This window comes from Theobroma umbraticum, unplaced genomic scaffold, assembly GCF_002168275.2.
Source record: "Theobroma umbraticum cultivar Fairchild unplaced genomic scaffold, ASM216827v3 scaffold_51.0, whole genome shotgun sequence".
NCBI classification, from domain to species: Eukaryota; Viridiplantae; Streptophyta; class Magnoliopsida; order Malvales; family Malvaceae; genus Theobroma; species Theobroma umbraticum.
Window position 1 is genome coordinate 5240307 of NW_018397260.1, and position 24441 is coordinate 5264747.

Here is a 24441-nt window from a genome sequence, read left to right on the forward strand (position 1 = left end):
CTCTTTTTTAATTAAGTTATGACGAAAAGATAAACCAGACAATTTAATGGAACCTTCTAACTTTCAAAGCGAACTATATATTCTTGCATGTAACTAAGAACGAGTAACTTGGTGGGCACCATTTTATTCTGTATTCAATTACTATAATAGAATTAATGGTGAACAGTTACACACAAGGATATGAAATTGCTCTCATTGGAGTACCAAAATGTTTATGACATCAGGGTACCAAAATGCTAGTCCTTTGACCTCTGATCGTACACAAAACCAAACAAACAACATTCAATCATTATCAAACATTTCTAAAGGGTGGCCTCTTAGATTTAGATCCAAGGATCCTAGCACCAACTAGATTCGGTCGGCAAAGAGCTGAGAAACAGTGTACTTGGTAGGTCTAGATTCTGGATTGTTATCTAAACATGAAAAAGCCACCTTCATGATGGATACGAGTTTGTTCTCAACTTCTGGCAGTGGAGGTGAAAGCCTTTGGTCCAACACATTGTTCAGCGGAAGGTGCACTTCAGCAGATAAAAGTGATAGATTGGAGAGAAAATCACCCGGATACTCCCCCATTATCACTTCCAACGCCAGCACACCAAAACTATACGCATCGCATTTTTCAGTCACTTTCATTGTGTAGGAAAGCTTTGCAAAGGAAAAGATAAATAGTTAAATAACAACAGTAATTACACACTCAAGTATTTGACTCATTGCTTGTTGCATGATCTTTTTAATTAAAGATATGCTATGTCATCTATGGAGCTATAATGAAATCACCTAGTGCAATATATCCGTATGTTCCAGCAACATTAGCCCAATTGGATGAGTCTGGATTGAGAAGCTTAGCAGTTCCAAAGTCTGAAACATGAGCTTCAAACTCCAAATCAAGCAAAACATTGCTGCTCGTTATATCTCGATGAACAATCGGTGGAGAACAGTCATGGTGCAAATAACAGAGGGCGTTAAATACACCTTTTACAATGTTCACCCTCTTATCCCAGTCCAATTTTTTAGCTTCTTCATCGTTCCTTAGAACAGAAGCCAAGCTACCCCTTTCAAGGTACTTGTAAACTAAGAAGGAATGCTTTCCAAAGGAATAAAAACCGTAGAACTTCACAATATTTCGATGCCGAATTTCAATTAATGCCCTTACCTCATTTAGGAACTGCTTTTGATCTGCCATTTCACCACTATGCAATGGATGGAATTTCTTCACGGCTACAGTGTCACCGGATGACAGTTCTGCTTTGTATACATTTCCATTGCCTCCTTTCCCGACGCAATATTGAGCATCGAAATCCTTGGTAGCTCTAATGATCTCTTCATATAGTATTTTTCCATTAAAGGAAGATATTGAGAAAAAAGTTTCATTACTCACACTGATTTGTCGTTCTTCGTCCGCATTTTTCTTCCTCTTTTTGAAGATGGAAAACAATGCAACTGATGAAATTGAGAGACTAGCAAGTGACAAAAGAGGGAATACAGTTGCGATGAGGGTCTTGTGGTTTTGACCCTTCCTAGAAAAAGGTGTGCAAGGTGGCAACCCGCTAACATTGCCACACAAACCTTTGTTCCCTTGTAATGCTTCTATTGAAGCATTTTGAAATGCTTGGTTGTTGGGAATGGGACGCTGCAGCTCATTACATGCTATGTCAACAGGTGACTAGCCATGGAGCAGCTCAAAAGAGGCTGGGATTTCACCGGAGAGATTGTTGTAAGAACGATTTAAAACCGACAAGCTCTGCAAAAATTGAAATTCCACTGGGATCTCCCCTGAAAGCATGTTGTGACTCAAATCTAGCAGATTCAGAAGAGTTAACGTGCCTACTTGAATCGGAATTCTTTGGTTAAATTTGTTGAGGCTCAAATTCAAGTAGTATGTTTTGGACAAATTCTCTATATTTTCAGGGATCGACTTGCTCAGTTGCTTTGCAGACAAGTCAAGATATAAAAGGTTAGATAAAGGTACTAGTTCCACGGGCATACCACCAGAAAGTTGATTCCCGTTCAAACAAAGCACAGTCAAAGAAGTCAACTTTGCAATTTCCATTGGAATCTCCCCAACTATATCATTGGAAGAAAGATCGAGGAGTTGTACCTGACTTGAGCTTCCAATCTCAGGCGGTATTCAGCCAGTGATATTGTTCCTTGCAATAGATAGGGCATGTAAACTTTTGCACAACCCCCAATTAGACGACACTTCACCGTGAAATTCATTGTCACTTAAGTCAATGAATGTTAAGCTGGGATAAACGCCAAAATCTTCGGATATATTCCCAGTTAGTTGGTTTCGTTCAAGGTGGACTCTAAGCAAGCTCGTGCAATTTTTCAACCCTTCAGGGATTGGCCTCACAAGATAGATGTCATTTGCTGTGAAGTATCGAAGTGTTCCACTACGGCAAATGCTTTGGGGCAAATTGCCCGTCAGTTGGTTATGGTCAAATTCCAACATGGTCAATTTCATCAAATTTCCTATTGCTTGAGGTATGGAACTAGAAAGTTTGTTGCCTCGGAGGAACAAGTTTCCAAAGTTTCCCAAATTACCAAATGAAGCAGGAATTGAACCATTGAGTTGATTTTGACTCAACTCTAGATAAACAAGAGCTTTCAAGTTTCCTATTTCCTCAGGAATGGGACCAGAAAGTTGATTATCATAAAGTTGGAGACGTGTAAGAAGTCTCAAGTCACCTAATGAGGTCGGAATCAAACCAGATAGATTATTTTGAAAAAGTCTTATCTCAGTGAGAGATTTCATATACCCTAATACAGAGGGGATGGATCCAGAAAGATGATTCTCAAACATGTAAAGCACAGATAGCTTTTTCAAGTTTCCAAAAGCGGAAGGGATGGGACCTGTTAGATGGTTTGTGTCCATGTGAACTTCAAACAAATTCGTGATGGTTCCCATTTCTGGAGGAATGGGACCAGAAAGGGAATTATTATCCAGACATAAGGTCACAAGTTGGCTTAAGTTACCAAGAGAAGCAGGAACGGAACCAATTAGATTGTTGGTGGACAAGGTAAGCTCCGTAACCGATTTGAGCTGACCAATTTCTTGAGGAATTGAGCCATTCAACCGATCATCGGCAAGGTGGAGGGTCTCAAGATGTATAAGGTGGCCAATTTCAGGTGGGATATGCTCGGACAACTTATTGGACGATAAGTCAAGGTAGGTGATTTTAGAAAGTTGATTGATTTGAGGTGGGATTGTGCCATAGAGTTCATTGAAACTAAGATCTAATTCTGCAAGATTAGATAAAGATGAGAATGGAAATGTATGGAGCGTACCTTTTACACCATAGCCAGTGAGGTTAATCCTCATAATTGTGTCAGCATTGCGGCAATGGATTCCAAACCAAGCACATGGATTTGTTTTTGTTTACAGGTGGGTTGAAGTATTGGGTGCATTAGCAGTAGAAATATTCCAAGAAAGCAAAACAGACTGGCTTTGGTTTTGAAGGCTGGCTTTCCATTTGAGGAGTGCCAGTGCCCCTGCTGCAGAGTCAGAAGCAACATTAAGTGAAGAATACCGTAATGTAGTAACATACAAGAGTAGTGAAACAAGCAAGGCTACCACCTTCATGATTAAAAAACAGATGTGCATGCAAATAACAACCTTGATGTGATGCATATATATAAACAATTGCAGTTCACCGTACGTCAGAACTAACTGGACGAAGTCTTTCGCCCATTTTTGCTCCAGGGTTGACTTCATTTCCGGTCAGTCCTTTCAATGTGAGAAAAGTTGACGAGTTGAAGAATTGGATTTAAGTCTTTGTCTGCTAGTAATATATGTTCGCCGTTGAACGGTTAAAGTCAAGCAGTGAACTTGCTGTTGACGGTCACCGGCCCCTTTTAGGCTGAACGTATTGTTGCACTCTCTCTTTCTGTTTTCCTTTGTCTTTTTCTTTTACGAGCCCCTGGATTTAGATATCACACAATCAAGAAGCATTTCTTTCTTCAGTTGTGGGCCCAAAAGCATTTTCCAACAACCCATTTGTAATTCTGTCAGAGACAAGCACTTTTGGTCAAGTGATTAATGACCTTCAAGACGGGATCGGCTCACGACCAAGTATGTTGCCATGTTATTAACGGAAATGTGCCTTATCAATAAGAAGACAGTTGTTGTGCATTAATAAAACTAACAAACTTTAAAATGTCACATGACTACATAAGACTTCCAATAAAAGATGTAGATGTTTTTATATATTTATTTCTTTGGCTAGTAGATGTTAGTAATTTACCGTTCTTATATATAATAGATGTTAATAATTTGTCTCTATATCTTGTTGAACTTGAATTATTTTACTTACAATGCACTCTCAACCATATCCACTAGGCATGAATCCTTTCATTCTCCATTTCTTGAAGCCTTCTCATTCTCTCTGCACTTACTAGGCACTTGGTTATTCCCCATTAAAAACAGAAAACAAAAACAATTTGAATATATTCAAGACTGCATTTGTTTTTGGCTGCGCGATCCATTAGTACTCACTGTAATTTATTTGGCTGAATTCAATTAGCTTTGAAACTATAATCTCAAAGGCTTTAATCAACCATAGGCCAAAGTGTTAGCATTATTGTCATTAATTCAAGTTTTAATTTTGAAAACAATTTCAGCCAATTGATTGTTGTTGCAAGGTAGCGGGGAAGGGAAAGTAAATTGAAAGCTTGATCTTTCAAAGCTTCTTGAGAACAAATTCGAAATATCTCTTTTAATTTACTTGGTTGAAAAGCAAAGCACAGTGACAATCAACTTCTATGATTTATGAAAATTGGAGGAAGTTATTTCTATGATTCGTGATTCTTCTTTTAGTAGCAAGACTCCCATGGGCCTAAGGCCTCCACCTAGACAATAAATACAGAACAACATTGGCATATCGATGCCCATCTTCCCGTGGGCCTTTGGGTTCATTCAGGGGCCTTACTTTGACAGTCTGTAAACTCTTTAGCTGGCCTTCTTTGTGTGAACCCGTACAATATTTCATTCCTTGCATCCCAAATGCGCCAGATTTAACCTGATAAATTCCAGAAAAGACATTGCAGAACCCCACGAAACAAGTCCAAGATTTAGACCAAAAAATTTCTCCAAATTAAAATATGTATTTTTTTAAAGATAAAATACTCTTATTTTTTAAATTTTAATTAAAATTATATAAAAATTTATTAATTTTAAAAATAAATACCTCGTCTTAAAAAAATATTTTTTACTAAACACACCATTAATCAACAATTAGCCTTTTTGTCAATTTGTTAATAGGATAAAAGTAAAAAAATAATTTTATTTTTGATTAATTGTTATAATTATTATTACAAAATTTTATTATTTTTTTAGTAATTAAAAGAAAAAAACTCTCCATTAGGAGTATCGGAACTCCCCTGAGGAGGCCCGATCATGCTCCTCTTTCATGAGGAGTTGGGTTTTATTTTTTTTTTATTTTTTTAAAAAATTACAATAATAATTTCTTAAATTAATAACAAATATTTTCATTTTTTTATTATTTCTTTTGAAGATTTTTGTATTTTTAGAGTAAAAATTAATAAATTTTCTTATAATTTTATTCAAAATTTAAAAAATAAAAACATTTGACTTTTTTATTTTAAAAAAATACACATAAAAAGTTAATTAACGAATCAAGTTACACTAAAAAAAGAAGAAATCACTTGAAAAGATAGGTATCCAGACCATTTTCCATTTCGACAAATTAATTAAAATAGAATCCGTACGTGTGACGTGTCCTCGTTAATGCAACACCAGAGCAGGCAGTAATAACTGTGTATATCTTGTTTTTATTTAAATTAATGAATTCTGAAGAAGGTTTGAGTATTAGAGAAAGGAATTAGCATTAACATACGGAAAAATAAAAATGAATTTGCCAATTGGCATTATTATCCAATGCAAACAGCTATGAAATTCAAAAACTCTATGTACGTAGATGTTTACACATTTATCACATACCCATTTAATTGAATATAATATTAATTTATTAATTCAGTATTGACTTCCTAATTTATATAAAGTTAGATCTACACATAATCAAGTACATAAATTCTTTTGTGTAATGTTTATTTTTTCGTAAAGTATAAAATATAATTCAAAAAATTAAATCTGTAATTTTTTAAAGGGGGTCCTTTCGGGTGGTTTTCTGGAGTGCTTTCCTCCGGTGTTGGTGCGCTACGATCACATCTGCTGAGGATCTTTGCGATGGAGCCTTCTGTGGGCTCACTTTTGGAGGGGGTGTTGGTTTTATGGGAATCGGCGAAGCCTTTGGTCTTTTGTGAGATTGGATTCTGTCTTTGGATGCTGTTTATGGTCCTTTGGCTTCTCTTCTCAGTGTCTTCTCTTTTTGTGGACTTGCTTTTTTTTTTTGAAAGTCATTAAAAGAGATTTCATTAAAACCAGGGGAATGAATATTTCCCCATATCTGAAACAGGCCATGATTACAAAAGAAATCCACAGATATTGAAAGTGATGCCCACTACCAGCTGGTACACCCCTCAATTTCCCCATATCTTTTTGTGGACTTGTTTGACTCTAAGCAGGAGAAGAGATGGACCTGTCACTCATAGGCACTTCTTTTTCTGTTTTTGAAGGTTGTTTGCTTTGGTCTTCTGTTGTTAGGATCCTTTGCTGTCAATGACTTTTTGTGCAGTGAATTTTTTGTAAGTGTACAGTTACCTTGCCCTCACCAAATTTCATGTCATTAAAGTTTTTTGTTAATTAAGTTTGGAATTTGTCATGATACTACCGATTATGAAAGAATAAAATTTACTTTTAAAAAAATAAATTTTTATCTCGAATTCTTATTAAATTATATTGTTATATCTCTTATTTAGGTATAATTCAATTTTTTTTGATAGGTCATTAGATATTTCATTGAAAAAATGATAGTTACCTCAATCGTATCCCGCTATAGAGAAAACAAAAATTTCTGGACATCTGCGCCCCATTCGACATTCAAGCCCTGTACACACTGCCATCCAATTCTCAGTCCCTAATAAAATGGCCCATATGCAGCCAGCCAACAGAACAACCTATCACCTCGAAAATCAAAGCTTGGGATGGCTATCCTCCAACATTCCAGGAAACGTACACGATACAAATATGGACAAAAAAATAGCCAGCAAAACTAGACGTCCCCGCCCACGATACATACCAAAAACTCATAAAGCAATTATAACATCACAAACCAAAACCATCAACCAGGAAAGCTAGAATTATCCAAATCAGGCTAGCGGCAGAAATTAACAAGCAGAAATCGCCACCAAAAACAGCTCATAAGTTCCATTTGTCAACCATGAAAATTGTCTCACCAAAAGCCAAAGCGAAGTACCTCATCGAAGTTTCCAGTTCCGCCTCTAGATCCGTGCCACTAGCAGCTCCTCCCTAGATATATATGCCTGTTTTCTCCAAGTAGTCAGAGCATTCATTTGCCTCTCTCAGGATGTGCACCACCTTTACAAACCCAATCAGCTCCTTCAGCTGGTCAATGGTCTGAAATTCCCTCAACCATCTCCATGGTCTTACTTGCAAATGAAGAAACAACATTAATAGAATGAGTTTCAATAATCAAACATTTTAAACCTACCATTTAGATTGACAGAAGATGTCCATAATTGTGCAAATTACCCTAAATTTAAAATAATTAAAGTCAGCCTCTCCAACAGGCCCTAAGAATAACACCAGCGTATTCCCTGTATCATCTCTCAACACACATCCTATGCTTTCCTCTAGCAACATCGTCACTATTAAATTTGAGATACAATTAAATCTTTTTCCATCAAAATTTTAGACATCTTTTATTGATATTTTATATTTTGAAGTATGTCAAAACGATGACACTCAAACTAGGGAGCTTTCCTCGTGTCTTGATGGTTAAATGCATGCCTGTTAGGATCAATGGATCAAATGCTATCCAACTCAGAGAAACCCTCGTTGGCTAATAAATCTATTTTATTTTAATCAAACAAATGTTGGATTCTCTCTTGGTCAATTTCATAAACTTTTCCTAACGTTATAGTTCTCTGCCTCACACATCAGCCCACGTGCCGCATTCATCGGTCTCAGAAATTCTAGGTCTCGTAGCCGGAGAAAGGGCCAGTGTTGGGGATAAAGAATCATCTCTGTAAAGTCAATTCATTGATCAGAAGGAGACGTTGAGCAAGCCATTAATTCTCTTCTTGAAGCTTAAAAGGAGGGGAACGAAACAAATTAAACCGTTTTTGTTCCACTTGCTAATTAAACTTGGTAGTTTATTTTTTCCATCTTTATTTGTCCAAATGTCATTTGTTAAGCAAATATTATTAATTCAAATTGTTTGCTTAATAAATGAGACTTAGAATCTATAATCCAGCTTGATAGGAGAAGGGAAGGTATTGGTATTCCTCGTGGCCAACTACCAGTTTCCTTTGGCTGTGGTGGGTGTGAAATAATGTACTCGGGTCTTTTCCTTGGCATGCTCTCGCATAGTTGTTGGAGTCTCGTCCTCAACGCCTCTTTATCCATTGCCTAAAAGAAAAACTGAAAAGGCGCTCTGTAGAAAAGAATCTCAACCCTGCCCACCACCACAAAAAGGAAAATTTACAATTAGGAAGAAAATTCAATGGGCCCTCTAAGGGGATTATCATTGCAACAAAAACTGACAAAAACCATACCAAGAAATATAATCATATAAGACAACTAAGTTTTCCATTTGTGTCATTTATAATTAATTTTTGTTACTATAATATTATTTTCTTAACAAAATTTTGAAGATCCTGAACGCGACTTTCTTAAGATAAAACACCCAGGTTTCGTTGATAGACGGGTAGCTCAGACCTCAGGTTAATTTTTTAATTACATAAAGTCAATTTGACGCCAAAAACAGGTCCCAAGGTCCCTTTGCTCTGTCGTGTAACTCCCACCATGTTCCAGTATATAAATTAAGTGCTCTCTTCTCTTGTCGCGACAGGGTGCTGAGAAAAGGGTGATCATCAGGATTTGCTCCTGCTGTTTTTAAGTTCTTCATCCTTCTTGGACTCTGAGAAAGAGCCGCAGGCATGGCTGTAGGAGGTTTCGCCGTTGACGGTCCTGTCAGCGGCGCCGTCAATGGCAAGATCACGGCTTCAGTGGTGATTACCTGCATCGTCGCTGCAACAAGCGGCCTCATATTTGGGTATGACATCGGAATTTCAGGTGCTATTTCGTTTATCCTTTTAACATATTTAAATTATCTGACAAGAACATCAGCTACCTACGTACACTGTTTACTGTGTTAGGTTGGAACTAGGAAGGATGGAAGAATAAAAGAATGAAACGTTATTTATTTGGGTCATAACACTTTAGTCATTGAATTAAACTTTCATCTTTGCATAACGCACTAGTATAATGTTTCTGTTACTCTACTTTTTCCTTGGTTATTATTTACAGTTCTGGTCCTTACACTAGTAAATTAAATAGAGAAAATCATACTGCGGGATTCATTCGTAATTCATTTAAGTTTGCTAGCAGTTTTGGCCTCAGCAGCTGGAGGGGTTTCAGTAACAAAAATGAAACAAATTTTATACTATCCGAACATCAATGGAGTAGTATTTTCAAATTTAATTTCATTCTCCATTAAAAAAAACATTTTACAGGAAACAAAAGTAGAGTAGAGGCAGGATTATAAAAAACAAAACCGAGGTTTCAAAGTTCCAAGCTGTGCTTTAGGTGGCTAAATAGAGAATTTCTTGATTCTGGAACCAGGGGAGATTCAGGGGAATATTAGTTCCACTATTCCAGAGCATGTTGGAAGTACCAGATCCTTATCTGGATTTAGTTAAAAACTTGTGGTGGCACTTTGCTATCCTGGATAATAGAATTATCTGCGAATAAGGAAAACATACTGAAATAAGTTATTTGGAAACTTTGACTGGTAGATGGTACTGTCCAATCTTTTTCTTAAAAAAAAAAAAATTGAATAGTTTTTCTTTTTCCAAAACCTAAGTCATCAATATTTAAAGTCATTTGACGGTCATGATAGTTAGGTTAGTTGTGGACACTCCAATTCACTAGTCAAATTTGGACTAATGTAACTTTGTTATATATAGTTTGCCATCTGGTCCTCCTCATTAACAAGGTAGCTATCGATGGTCATTGGTTGATCGTGATTTTCAATGAAACATAGTCAAGCAAGCTAATCAATTCTCCATTTGGGATCTAAGTCTTTTTCATAGCCTCTGGGCAGTTGAAATGTTTTTGTACAGACCTAGAAAAATCTGATAATATGTACCTACTAGCCAGAAAGGAAAAGCCTAAGCCTAAGTATTGGGTTAACTAACAAAAGAATTGAAGCATTAGGTAAGCTGTTTAATAGTTATGAACCGCCCTTTAGAATGAACACATAATATGTAATTATTACATTATAATTAATTAATTACAATTCAAAATTGTGTAGGATCTATCAAAATGCTATGTGAAATCCACACTTATAAATGGTAGATCTCTGCATAATTTTTTATTTTGATTGGATAATTGTAAGATTGTAATGAAAATAATTACAGGTGAAATTCTCCATTAAGAATGGAAAATATTTGCAAGTTAGGGGAAATTGCTAATGGTTAGCCAAAAAAGAAGGGAAAATGAAAAGGATGATTAGGTGAGAAGTGTCTCCCATTAGAACTAAACCCTGCTAAACATGAGGTCGATGTTGCATGTAATGCTCAATTATATCCAAAATGACAATATTTAAATTGGATTTCTTATATATCCCTTATTTTAGATTTCACAATAAAAAAAATCTAGAATTTAACATTGTTGACTTCTATGCTAATTATCAATAAATTTAAATACTACATAACTTGTTGTAATTAGGAAACCTGAAAAAATATTATATAAAATTTTTTATCTAAATTCTAACAAATAAATATTATAAAAGTTCCTGCTTACACTTCTTGATTGAGGAATGAGGATATGTTCTGCTCAGGTAAAATTCATTTCTTAGTTGTATCAGCCATTCAGCATCTAAGCTTCTATACCGAGCAACCCTGTTTGAATGATTCTTAGCACTTCAATATTTTACATTAATAATTTAAGCTCATATCGTTTTCTTGATCTATAATCACATTACCGCTTTAACTGGCCCATAAAATCTTGAAAGAAAAAGGAGATGAAACAAAAATTAATATTATATGTCAATTCACATTAACAAATTAGAAGTGAAGGTTGCATATAATTTAAGATAAATAAAATACCAAAAACTTGAATCCGCTACTATTACTGACACATTCCCTGGTATTGTTGGCAAAAATTCGCAGGAGGTGTGACAACCATGGCACCATTTCTTCAGAAATTTTTCCCCGCAGTATATAGAAAGGCAGGGGAGGCTGAAAGAAACATGTACTGCATGTATGATAGCCAAGTTTTAACGGCATTTACTTCTTCACTATATTTGGCCGGTTTGGCTGCATCACTGGTTGCTAGCCGTCTCACTGCCGCAATTGGTCGCAGAAACACCATGGTGATAGGTGGCCTCACCTTCTTGGCTGGTGCTGCCATCAATGGTGGCGCTGCTAATGTTGCCATGCTTATCTTAGGCCGTATCTTGCTTGGATTTGGAGTTGGTTTCACCAATCAGGTAACTAGCTGCTACTTTACATTTATACCTTTGTCTTAAGTTTAATATATAACCCTATTTTTTTCAAGAGACATGACCAAATTCTTTTCTGTTTCTTACCACGGTAAACATGAGCACTTGTGTCATAATAAATGCAAACATGGATAATATTGTCTACTTTCTAACAAAATTAACGTTAAATTTTCTTCTAAACTACAATGAAGGCAACTCCTGTATACCTCTCTGAAGTGGCACCACCAAAATGGCGAGGTGCCTTCAACACAGGCTTCCAATTCTTCATAGGCATTGGGGTGGTCGTAGCCAATTGCTTAAACTTCGTAACCGCTAAACGCAGCTGGGGCTGGCGCCTGTCTCTTGGCCTCGCCGTAGTACCCGCTGCCATCATGACAATAGGCGCACTCCTCATTTCGGACACACCCAGCAGCCTGATAGAACGAGGCAAATTGGAGCAAGCCCGACAGTCTCTTTGCAAAGTCCGAGGGAAACACTCTGATGTGGAAGCTGAGTTTGCTGAGCTTAAAAAGGCCAGTGATGTGGCCAAAGAAGCCAACCGAGAACCCTTCAGGACAATATTTGAGAGGCAATACAGGCCTCACCTGGTCATGGCAATTGCCATACCATTTTTTCAACAGGTTACTGGGATTAACATCATTGCATTCTACGCACCGGTTCTATTCCAATCAGTTGGTTTGGGAAGTGATTCAGCTTTGATAGCAGCTATCATACTGGGGTTGGTTAACCTTGCCTCGATCCTTGTGTCTACCGGTGTAGTTGATCGGTCTGGTCGGCGGTTTTTGTTCATGGAAGGGGGAATTCAAATGTTTGTCTGTCAGGTATGCATTCGCTCTTATCATCTCTTCTTCCTTTTTTCCTTTCAAGCTCTTGTTTGTACTCCAGAGTTTGGGAGATTGAAGGGAAAGGGGAAGGGCCTGGCATCCTTGGGCTAGAGGAGCCGTGGTTTCTTAATTGGGCTTATATCTGGGCTAAATTGAAGGCCTGTGAAGGAATTTAAAGACCCATCTGTGATATATTAAACGAATATTTGCAAGAATTGCTGAATGAAATTTCTATTCAGTCAATTGCTAAAATTAACTGAATTTTTTTTTTTTGGAAATCTTGAAAAGGTTGGGGTGGCAGTCCTGCTAGCGGTTACAACAGGAGTTTCAGGCGACAAGCAAATCAGCAAGGACTATGCCATACTGGTACTGGTTCTAATGTGCATATACGCAGCTGGATTTGGTTGGTCTTGGGGGCCTCTCAGCTGGCTCATCCCAAGTGAAATCTTCCCCATCAAAATTCGGCCCACGGGCCAAAGCATCAGCGTTGCTGTCAACTTTGCAACCACCTTTGTGCTGTCTCAAACCTTCTTGACCATGCTTTGCCACTTCAAATTTGGCACTTTCTTGTTCTACGCTGGTTGGATCGCCTTGATGACCATTTTCGTTGCTCTCTTCCTCCCCGAAACAAAAGGAATTCCTCTCGACTCCATGAATTTAGTTTGGGAGAAGCACTGGTATTGGCGTCGGTTTGTTCGTGGTTAAAAGCTAGCAATTAGTTGAGGCAATTAATGTTGGAAATGACAGCGTCTCTTTTCCTTTCTTTGTCCATTGTTTCTTCCTTTTCATTTTTCTATTTCTTCCTCAGGATCCGGGCCATTTGATTGCCACATTGAATTGGTGTGAATATTTCTCATAATGGTGCCGTAGCTGGTTCTCTAGATAGAGTAAGGGAGCATTATATTAACATCAATCATTCTCATTCTCATTATCTCATGTATCATGATTGACAAACCCACTTTATATGTGAAATTAATTAATGGAGAGGTGAGTGGTGTTCAATCTTTTAAATATGGAAAAAAAATTATCATCTAAACTAAGTATAGCTAGCTAACTTCTTTCAATATATATGACAATTACAAGACATGCAAAATGTTAGATTTTTAATTGTTTGTATAACCACACGTATATATTTATAGTCTCATCATCAATCAGCGAGAAGCATGTGATTTGGCCACATTAATCTGCCAGTGCCGCCCGATGTTGATGCTTTATATTGCATTTATAACATAGGTAGGCTATTTTCAAGTTGTACAGTGAGTTAGATAATCAAGGCTGCAACAGTCGCTTTTCAAGCTAGCAGAAATCTGATCAAAAGAACGATGGCTACCAGAACTAATAATTTTGGAAGGTGAGACCGCAAGTTTTAATAGATATACCCAATCTTCCGTACCTAACGCCGGCTCGTCTCTCTTCTTTCTCATGTTTGTTTTTATTGTTACAGTTTCCTCTTTCTTTTGTTGGTTTTACTTCTAAAAGCCAAAAGCATTTTTTTATAATTTTTTTCCTTATTTCAAATGTTTTCTTCAACCAAAAAATAACTGGCCTAAAAGTTTAAACTATTAGATAAAAACCAATAGTAAATCAATAAACTTTAATGTCTAATATCCTCATCAGATATATATATATATATATGTACTTAATAATATTTTTTAACACAAAATCATACATGATAATAATAGATTCAAGTTCTAGCTAAGACATTAGGTTGATTAGGCTTTATTACCATATTACTTATAAGCTATGTAGCTCATCCTTATCAAATTTTAAAATGTTAGGTGACATTTTTCTTTGTTTCTTTTTGTTTTTTTTTCAATTATTTGTTTTCATTCCTTTTCATTTTAAATGTTTTGGGGCAAAAGTAATTTCACTATTAGAAGAGTCTTTTAATCTCGAAATTAACTCTTAAAGTTTAAATTAATATAAATAAGTTATATGTTTGTATGTATGTATGAGTATCTATGCATTTTGTAATTCTTTTTTGTAGGCAGCACGTATGTATGTAATTAACTGCAATGTAGGTATAAAGCTTGGTTGATACATAAATGCTAGACTCGTAGACTAACTTGGTTGAACTGGCAAGTGGGTTATTGGCAAAGATATTCAAAATATAGAATTCTTGGCTTAATTTGACTTCTAGATTAAAGCTTAGCAACAATATTAGATGCAATAATGGGAATTGTACTATAAACTTCTTTTTAAAATTAATTAATGATGTAATAATCAGGATCACGTAAAATTTGACGAATGAATTGTCTATTTTGTATTTAAAATTTCATGAATTTTGACACGTAAAATTACTTGCTATTATTTCATTTTTCAAGAAACTTCAAAAGGTAGCTTCAAACCAGCATGCAAAGCTACAAAGAAGTGTGAAAATGCCATATCGGCACTTTCAGAATGTGATTCGATATGAACCCTTTCTTGGTACAGAAGCAATGCTCACTGAAAACGCCACAAATTCTCTTTCCTTTTGGAAACCAGTTTTACAAGATTCGTGATTTCATAAAATAGCACGATTTTCAAACTTAACTGACCTCGGCGCATTGATCTCAACTGCCCAGATTGAAAATACAAGCTGAAACACTGAAACCAGCAAGGCCCCGCAGAGCCAGTGAAGTGATTGTATAGCCTCATAGGATCTCCTAGCTTCGGTGATCGTTTGATCAATCACTGCGGCGATTTATTAGGGCATTGTAAATGACGATGAAGCATTAAATGTGGATTTGTTTTTAGAAACTCATCATTGATACCCATTGGTTTGTAGTGGTACTCACCTATAAATATGAATTTGTGTGTTAAAAGGGAAAGCTCCTGCTAAACTTCAATTTAAAATTATCGAATTTATTTATTTTTAAATGATGAGATCTATAATTAGGAACGAAGACTAACTCCTTTCCATTTATAGCATATTTACCTTAGTTTGATATTATTATTTTTTATAAATGTTTATTTATTATAAATAAATTTTTTTCCATAATTGTAATATATTATGATTATTTCGTAAAATTGAGAATATAAATTATTATAAGTAACACAACCGACTCTAATCAATCTCTTATCAACTAAGCTCTTATATTATACTTTGTAAATAATTGCCATTAGAACTAACAAGGATCAATTCACCAATAAGTTTTTTCCATAGTATTTTTATGATTAACATCAAAACAGTTACTACTTTAATTAATTAATTTGAATTTTTGGGCTTGAATAGGTTATAATTTTTATTTTAAAAATTCGTTAACCAAGGCTAACATATTTGAACATGTCAATTAACGGTGCCTGATTGGTTATTTTCATATATACTAATTAATTAATTCTTGATTCTGAAATAGTTAAATAAAGTTATAATTGAATTAAATCATAGTCAGATTTGTTTCCTCCCAATATAAAAGATTAAAGTCTTGTAATCTACTTCTCGTTGACAAGAAGTGATGCAGTACTTAGATCTTAATTAACCTAAAAGTAGTGGAGAACGGTATATATAATAGATATGCTATTAGTTAATAAACTTCAAATAATTCCTCTGTTAAAAACAAAGGATTTGAAGTTAAAGAGAATATTTATATGACTCCTTTTCCTTTTCCTTTTCCTTGTTATTATCAAGCAGCAGACAGCAACGTGAAATGTGAAATGTGAACTGCAGCCTGAAACTGAATGGAAAATAAATGAAGAAAAATGGAGACATGTCCCCTTGATAGCAAGGCAAACTAAATTAAAATGCACCACCAACCAAACTGCGATCGAAAACTACTGTCTGCATGCCTGCCCAGGTACTCTTAAGTATGTACAGAAAAGAAAATCGTGGGACCCATATCCATAGATCTTATAGGCATATACCAATATATAGGGATCCCATCCAAAACGTAACTACTTGATCAAAAATAAATGCGCCATCGCAGTTAATCCCATATTGATGAATCCATGCATTCATCGTTTTCTAAATCTGTGGTCCCCTTTCTCAGACAGAATGCTGTACTTTCTTCAGTCTTGACTGCTTCATCAGTTTGATGACTTCCTTCTCTTTTATCTCTCTCATCTTTATCTCCCATTTTCCTAGTTTTTCTTCTTCTTTTTTCTAAATTCAATTGTATATTTAGTTTCATCCCATGTTATTCAACTTGCATTCACATGACACTATTACATTCACATGATATGATACCATAACTTAGTCCTTGCTTTCCATTCATTTACAGGATGTCAATAATGCAATAACTAGCGTAAGAAACATGTCCAAGTCCTCGAAATAAGAATACTACGTAGGTATACTAATCAAACAAAAAAAAGAAAGTTACAGTTTAACTTTATTACTTTATTTAAGGTAATTGATCAAATTTATTATCCATCAAGAAATATATAGAAGAATATTTTACAAAATATTTTATTTTAATTTTATGATTTTTAAATCAAATTAAAGATATAATAATAAAATTACGTCGTTCGTAAATTTCAACAAAAAATTAATTTCTGAATTGCAAAATTTAAACTCTTATACATATGTGAAAATTGCATGGACGAAGAAGTATATACGAGAAGTGAGGAAACCTCAATATTCAATCCCCTCAGAGAAGATAATAACCGCTGGATCAAGCCGGAGTTATCGTTGCAAGGATGAAAGTCATTGATCAGTCCATCGTTGTCTCCAAAGAGATCTGTTGCGTGTGTGTTGATCTACACTGTCAAAGTTGAGTTGTTGTGTAGTTATTAGGGGGACAGTGATGAGGCCAAAAATAGGAAGCGCAAGTGATCAAAACTGATTAATGCAATGGGGAGTTTTTCTCACTGTCCCACATAATAAAATAACCTTTCAGCCGCCCATGCAACACGTTCGGCCTTTGCTCCACACATATTTAAAGTGCCTTTAATGGATTTGATATAACAAAACTAATCAGGATCAAAGCCACAATTAATTTTTCATGACTTTTTCAAACTTGAATCTAAGCGTATACTTATCTCACTATCCTTCTTTATCTCTTTCTTCTTTTCTTTTTATTCATCTCTCCAAAAGGTTTGAACTTTGAATGCTATATATGCACATGCATGTTTCAGAAGTCAAGCATTACAACAAGACCTTAAATTTCTTCTGACCCAGATCAGCTCTGGTGGTAAGAAAAAGAATGAGGGTGAAATAACATTTTAAGTTTTATGATTTTATTTTATTATTTTTTTTACGCATAACAAAGTATATTGAATTACTTTACATTAATAATGACAAATGACCTAAATTGCCCTTTTCTATGTTAAAGGTTCACTCTAATTTGATTTCACACACACACACACACACACATATATATAACTAGTGTTTGCTACATGTATAATGTATGTGAATGATTGAAATTTTGAAAATAATAAGTAACTAACATTTGAAGTATAAAAACATGAAACATACGTGAGTAAAAAAATTATTCTTATGAAAAATATTGAAATTAAAGAAATTTTATGTATAATATAACTAATTAAAATTTAATAATGAATTTTGACATATATTTTAGCAATCAATTACAATTGCTTGTTAGTTATATATTTAATACTAACATAAGTCAAAATTTAAACATTCATTAAGACATTATCAGTGATAAATCACTTATAAACAATAACATAAATCAATCCAAATTACTTATATATGTAATTAAATTATATTAGTTATTGAGTGAAAAAAGTGGTTTTAGTTGACATTTGATTGACTAATAAGTTGAAATTACAAATAAATAATTGTTTTATTCTATTTGACGGACTAACTTATATTAATTAAAACCCTAAATAATCGCATTAAAGTTCTATATTTTTTAATTTAATATCATCCTTCTTGCAAGTAAAAGCAAAAAACAAAAAAAAAAGATAATGATTGAATGGAATTAAAGATTTTTTATATAGTTTAAATTTAAATTTTGTTAAAAACAATTTACCAGGCAACTATAGCACACAACTAGTGGCGACTATAGCACGAAATCTTTTTGCCGGGCTGTCGTGATGCAGAACCATATTAATTCTGATTTGTTGAGCCAAATTTGAGAAAGGTTAGCTCCTCAAGGTCGAAGCATTTTGCTTGCTGATGTTAAAAGGGAGATTACTTGTGAACAAGAGTTACCTCACAGAGGCATTATTCGACATGATGCTACATTCCGTCTTTTATGTAAAACAAGTATTGAAACTATTGGGCATTTATTTTTCTCTTGTGTTGAGAGTTGGAAACTGGGGCATTGGTGTGGTGATTACTGGAGTGTCAAGAGGGTTCAGCATATTGACTCCATTATGTGTTTTCAATCCTGGTTTGATATAAATAGAAGCTTGGAGAATGGGAAGGTGATGAGAATGGCTTTTACATCATTTCATGGTCAATTTGGCTAACTCGTAATGAAGTGGTTTTCGAAAGGAAAGAATGGAGTAGACTTAATGTTTTTAACTTAATTAAATTGAGGCTGGCATGGTGGGTTAAGGCGAAGTGGTCGAACCTTAACCCTTCCTTGTTGGATATTATAAGGTATCCTAATGAAGGTCTTCCCCCTCAAAGAACTCAACCGGGGATGAAAATGGTTTCATGGGTGGTCCCTTCTCTTGGTTTTCTTAAGCTGAATCTCGACGTTGCGGTTAATGGATGTCCAGGTGAGGTTGGAAACGAAGGTGTCCTAAGGGATGACAAAGGTAGTATCCTTCTTATCTTTTCTTTACCGATGGGAGTTACTGATTCCAATACAGCGGAGCTGTTGGCTATTTGGAAAGGCTTCCAGATTGTGGCGGCCTCAAGGTGGCCTGACTCTCACAAATTTATTTTTAAAGTGACTCTCAGAATGTTGGGTCATGGGTCCCTAAACCTCCTAAGGCTTCTTGGAAGCTTAGAAGGAACTTAATGAGAATTGAGGAATTGAAATCTAAGATTGCTTGCTAGAGCTTAAGGAAACTTCCCTGACTTGCTAATGAGGTTGCAGACAACTTAGTCAAAATGGGAATAGGCAGACAGGGTGATTTAATATGGAATATTTATGAGGACCTTGACAATTATAATCCGGGAGGGCTTTTGGTTTATGCTCCAGGTTTGTATGGGGTAGTTTCGTGGGTATACGTAATTATCATGGGTTAATTGTATAGTGGTTCAACTCTCTTGCCCAAGCCTAATGTCAATAGGAGTCTCCATCAATTGTATAAAGACTTTGAATGGCATGGAGGATTACTGTTAATAAAATCATTTTAAAAAAAAATAAAAGTTGTATAGTGTGTGTGTATATATATATATATATATATATATGATTAATATTTGATACACTGATAGTATAAGTTCTATACACAATCAGACTATCAAATCTTAACACTTCATTAATAAGATATTATTTTGAAAGAAATAAAATATTAATAAAGTCCCAAAATGACATTAAATTTTAATATCTACCTTTAATATTTTTCAAAATAATTTTTTATTAATAGCATGTCATGATTTGAATGTATAATAATAATAATAATAATAATAGAGCATCAAAGCTTAGACCACTAGAATACTCAACATAATTCCACCTCACCTTTAACCATTTCATAAGCTAAATTAATCCAAGTACCAAGTTCGACCCATTTGCATGTTTCGTTATTGAATAATGAAAAAACTGCTAGACTTCATCAATTTTCAGTTTCAATTCTAAATAATCCCTTTTTCAGACAATGGAGGTTCGCAACTCCAACTGTTATGTTCAATTTAAGATGCATATGTGCGAATAAATATACATAATTATTAATTAAAGAAGTGATCGAACATAAACATCACTGCCGATCATTATTTTATTATAATTAATACAAGTAACTAGTAGCTAGTAAGCCATACCCAACTGCATTAATAGCCTCTTTTATAGAATTGTGTTCCCTTATTGCAGATTATAAGGCTACAAATTTTCTATTTCTCTCCTACAGCAATTTATCCAAGGCGAGCCTATACGGCCATATACCATTAATGCTCCTATTTTCGATGGATATGCACGTCAATTTTCAATGCTCCTATTTTTCTTTTCTTTTCTTTTTTTTGTTTTTTAATGGAATTAGGACGATTACAGTGAAGGCTATCCTTCGTTATTGCTTCACACAAGCAGATTTACACCTGAGCAACGTAGCTTATATAAATTCAGCTCACATTTGTTACATTCTGTTTGACACCGTTCCACTGCTACACTTCAGTATACATAGTAAGTGACATAGCATACAATAATTCAACTTGCAATTGGAACATTTTTTATTGATGTTTACATCTCATTTATGTTTTTTTTTTGTCTCTCTTTATATCATCTCAATTTGCATTAGTTTATTGAAATTGTTGTATCAAAATCCACCATTATATCCAATGATGTTTTTATTCTAGGTTTAATTACATTAAGACCTAAATTTTTTCCTTTTATTGGTTTCTTTTAAAAGGAAGGTTTAGTTTTTAATTTGACCAAGATGTTTGATTATAATAAAATACAATAAAAACTATATATTTAAGGTATTGACATGATTGATTATTAATATTAATACTGTTCAACCAAAAAAAATTAAGTTTCCCCATCAAAAATCACTCTATCTATGATGCAAAAAGGGGGGAATATACATAGAAATTAAAATCCTTATTGGTCATAGTTGTGGAATATAGCTATAATCAAGTTTGCATCCATAAAAATATTTATACATCCAAATCAATAATTGATTTTAATATAACATGCTATTAAAACTATATTGTATCAAATAAATAAAATGCATATTTTTCTTGGAAAAATAAACTTCAACAAGTAGCCTAGCTAGGGCTATATGATGTGAATGCCAATTATGAGGAAAATGTGGGGAATTGACGTATCCTTTTGGGCCACAGGTTGTGGATATATATATACAGTAGTCAAATTGGTTCAGCTGGTGCTTTGCAAATGGGTGTGGCCGGCTAATCCCAACGGCCGGTCCAAACCACAATTAATTTTCATTAAATTTGTGGACTTAAGATTGCTGGAACCCTCTGTAACTAAGTGACACTGGATTAAAATCCTTTCTAGGGGAGCAAAATGATTCACACGTAATTTATTAGCGAGAAGAGTAGATTCTGACAGTTATTCTCATATGTGGGAAGTGATTTAAAACCGTGAAAAGAGAGAGAGAGAGAGAGAGAGAGAGAGAGGCTGGAAAGAGCTGAAGCAGTGGAACAAAAACATAAATGAAGGGAAGAAGAGGTGGGTTGAGAGCATTAAACCGAAGGGAAACCGGTGGTGAGAGTGACGATGAAAGATGTTGAAGAAAGCGAGGTGTTTTCAATGGTCATCCTTGAATTCTGCATTTAAGTGAATTCAAGATGGGAGTTAATGAAGGCAGGTAGACTTACTTGGAACCTCTCTCTCTCAATGCCTTTAATGGCTTTGGACCCCTTTTTTTTTTTTTTTGTTTCTTGTTGTGCGAGATTAATTTTTCCCTTAATTTGCTACAAACTTAATTTCCAAATTGGGGGCTCACCTTACAAAAATACCCTTAGTTTGGGAAAGAAGGACGTTAAATGTTCTCTACTCTTTTGACTACTAGTAATGAAATGGGTTGGTATTTATGTCATCTGCTGTCTGGTCTATTTAGGGTCCCTCTCCAATTTATATTTGGTTGGTGAAATTTGGCTAAGGACATCAGTTAACGTGTAACCCCCCATGCGCATGCTAGATCTTTTCTCTTACTAAGAAACTTACCATTAACTTTCTTTTCTTTCTCTGCTTCCACTCTGCCTTTTTCAAGTGAAAAGGTATTCCCCCATGTAACGGGCACGTACGAGATGCATGCAATGTGATATATTCTTACTTACTGACAGTTACGTATATATTAGTGGTATAAGCTTATATATAATTTTAAATTTATAAAAAATTTGAAAGTTACTCCATTATAATTTCGTTTTAGTTGTAACTAAATACTACTTGGCATCAAGGAAAGAGAAGGGTTATCCTTCCTTTGTATGAAAGGCGAACTTAGAATATATAAATCGTTGAGGATCTTGTGGTCGTTCAAGTGATGACTCGTACGGAAAATAACCCGAGAGGTTGGTTTGCTGGTACAAGAAGATAAAGAGAGAGTTTCCAGGAGGAAATGGAAGTTTGGGACATGGAATGCAGTTTGATTGGTATGGTACTGTCAAGAAGGAGCTAAAAAATTGAAAAGAAAGAAAAGGAAGTGTGGGGGAATACAATAAATTGGAGCTCATGGGATATTAGTTGTGCTTTTTCATATATAGAGCTGAGGGTGTTGAGAGCTTTAAAAGCTTTAGTTCTTGGAGTGATTAATTCATATAGGTCATGAGATAAGGCATTTGTTTAATAGCCAAGGGGGGGTGTTGAAAGCTTTAAAAGTTTTAGTTCTCTGAGTGACCCAATTGTGGAATGTGGAGTTATTATGTTATTAAAGATACATTGGCATTCAAGACCTTCCCCCTTCAACTGTATACAGACTCTCCACATTTAATGACCTCCTTCCTTCCACACCTCTCCCTCTTTCGCCCCTCTCACCGCCTTTCATAAGTACCAAAAATATTTTTGGCTAAGAGTGGCTTTTGGCTTGTTGGCTTGGCTCAGTTGAGTTTATTAGTACTGACTCTGATTCAGTGACATGGCTTGAAAATGCACAGCTGGATTATGTAATGTCACGTAAGCAGTTAAGTTTTATGTGTATTTGCAGGGTTTTGGGAGCCAGGTGTATAAGCATTTGTAATTGACCTAAGAGAGAGGTTGGTTAGAAGTTAGAACTTCACATCCCAGCTTTGAATATATAGCAGCAGCAGCTTGGAGCTGTGTTTGGTAATTGAAGAGCCAACTTGGAATGCACGTCATGCATAGGTAGGCCCTCTTTGGTTTTTCTACCTTCAATAACTTGCCCTATTAGATTCTTCCTTGCAGTTATATGCCTTGCCAGCCCTTACACCACCAAATTCATGCCTATATAACCACCTATACACTTCACATCTGATCACTCTCTCTTGATCACTCTCTCTCTCTCTCTCAAAAGATAGAAATAGAAACTAAGAGAGAGCGGAAAGCTTTGGGAGTTAATTCTATGGTTTCCATTCAAGCCCCTCTCTCTCCGGACATGAGAAAGACAACCCCGGATCAGTTAGAGAATTCATCAAAGAAGAGAAAGCTGGATGAGCCACAAGGTGATGAAGAAACTTTCGAGAAGCGATCAAAAGCAGAAAGCACAAAATCAGTGTTTGATATGGAGCTCCACCTCGAGACTCCATTACCTTTGGAGTGGCAAAGATGTCTTGATATTCAGGTACTTTCTATATATTCACATTCCAAGATATCTAACCATAATCTCCGATGAATTATATATGCTTCAGCAGTAGAAATACTGTTACATAAACGTTAGCATAACCTTATTATGTATTGTTTTGGTTTCCTCTGTGTTCAGTCAGGGCAGATACACTTTTACAATACAAGGACCCATACGAGAACTTGTAAGGATCCGAGGAGAAGCCCTGAGTCCCCAAGCCCTGGTCACATGAGCTTAGACCTTGAGCTAAACCTACCATGCGATTCAGTGAGAAAAACTAATGCAACAGATCATCACCAATTCGACAAGCACAACTCTGTTAGCCCCAGGAGCGATTCAGTTGATAAGAAGATCAACTCATCAGGAGGATTAACGACGCAGAGCCTTTCATGGTTGGCAGTCGAGGAGGATGATCAGAAACAACAAGAGATGGTAGCCACGGTGTGCATGCGGTGCCACATGTTGGTGATGCTATGCAAGTCAGCACCTGCATGCCCTAACTGCAAATTCATGCACCCGCCAGACCAAGGCCCCCCAAAACTATTCAGGCAAAGGCTTAGTCTCTTGTGCTAGCTAGTAAGGATCAACGATCATCAAGTTTTAAGTTCAGGATAGCATATCCTCTCCAGCCAACGTGCGTTAAATTTGTATTTCTGCTTCTTCAAACGCTAAATAGTATTGTCTAGAGGTTTAGCTGATAATATATATATATATAATATATATATATATATATATATATTAATAAGGGCTCCTTAATCTCCATTATTTGAAAA

General features: G+C 35.4%; 2 protein-coding genes and 1 pseudogene across 2 annotated transcripts; 2 read left to right on the forward strand and 1 right to left on the reverse strand.

The window, feature by feature from the left end:
* Window positions 1–322: 322 nt before the first annotated feature.
* LOC110417279 (uncharacterized) lies at window positions 323–3583 on the reverse strand (annotated as a pseudogene).
* A 5214-nt stretch (window positions 3584–8797) lies between these two features.
* LOC110416615 (Major facilitator superfamily protein) lies at window positions 8798–13361 on the forward strand. Its single transcript, XM_021428642.2, has 4 exons — window positions 8798–9175; window positions 11275–11594; window positions 11798–12427; window positions 12719–13361. The coding sequence occupies exons 1-4, from the start codon at window positions 9040–9042 to the stop codon at window positions 13133–13135; spliced, it is 1503 nt and encodes a 500-aa protein (XP_021284317.1). The 5' UTR covers window positions 8798–9039; the 3' UTR covers window positions 13136–13361.
* A 10014-nt stretch (window positions 13362–23375) lies between these two features.
* On the forward strand, window positions 23376–24354 carry LOC110417090 (uncharacterized). The gene is made up of 2 exons (XM_021429289.2): window positions 23376–23668; window positions 23807–24354. The coding sequence occupies exons 1-2, from the start codon at window positions 23450–23452 to the stop codon at window positions 24239–24241; spliced, it is 654 nt and encodes a 217-aa protein (XP_021284964.1). The 5' UTR covers window positions 23376–23449; the 3' UTR covers window positions 24242–24354.
* The last annotated feature ends 87 nt before the right edge of the window (window positions 24355–24441 follow it).

Bases quoted from the DNA above. Each gene is read 5' to 3' on its own strand.
- LOC110416615 (XM_021428642.2), top strand. From the start codon at position 9,040: ATGGCTGTAGGAGGTTTCGCCGTTGACGGTCCTGTCAGCGGCGCCGTC. The intron at 9,176-11,274 runs GTGCTATTTCGT...AAAAATTCGCAG, and splicing joins GTATGACATCGGAATTTCAG to GAGGTGTGACAACCATGGCA. The intron at 12,428-12,718 runs GTATGCATTCGC...AATCTTGAAAAG, and splicing joins TTCAAATGTTTGTCTGTCAG to GTTGGGGTGGCAGTCCTGCT.
- LOC110417090 (XM_021429289.2), top strand. From the start codon at position 23,450: ATGGTTTCCATTCAAGCCCCTCTCTCTCCGGACATGAGAAAGACAACC. The intron at 23,669-23,806 runs GTACTTTCTATA...CTCTGTGTTCAG, and splicing joins AAAGATGTCTTGATATTCAG to TCAGGGCAGATACACTTTTA.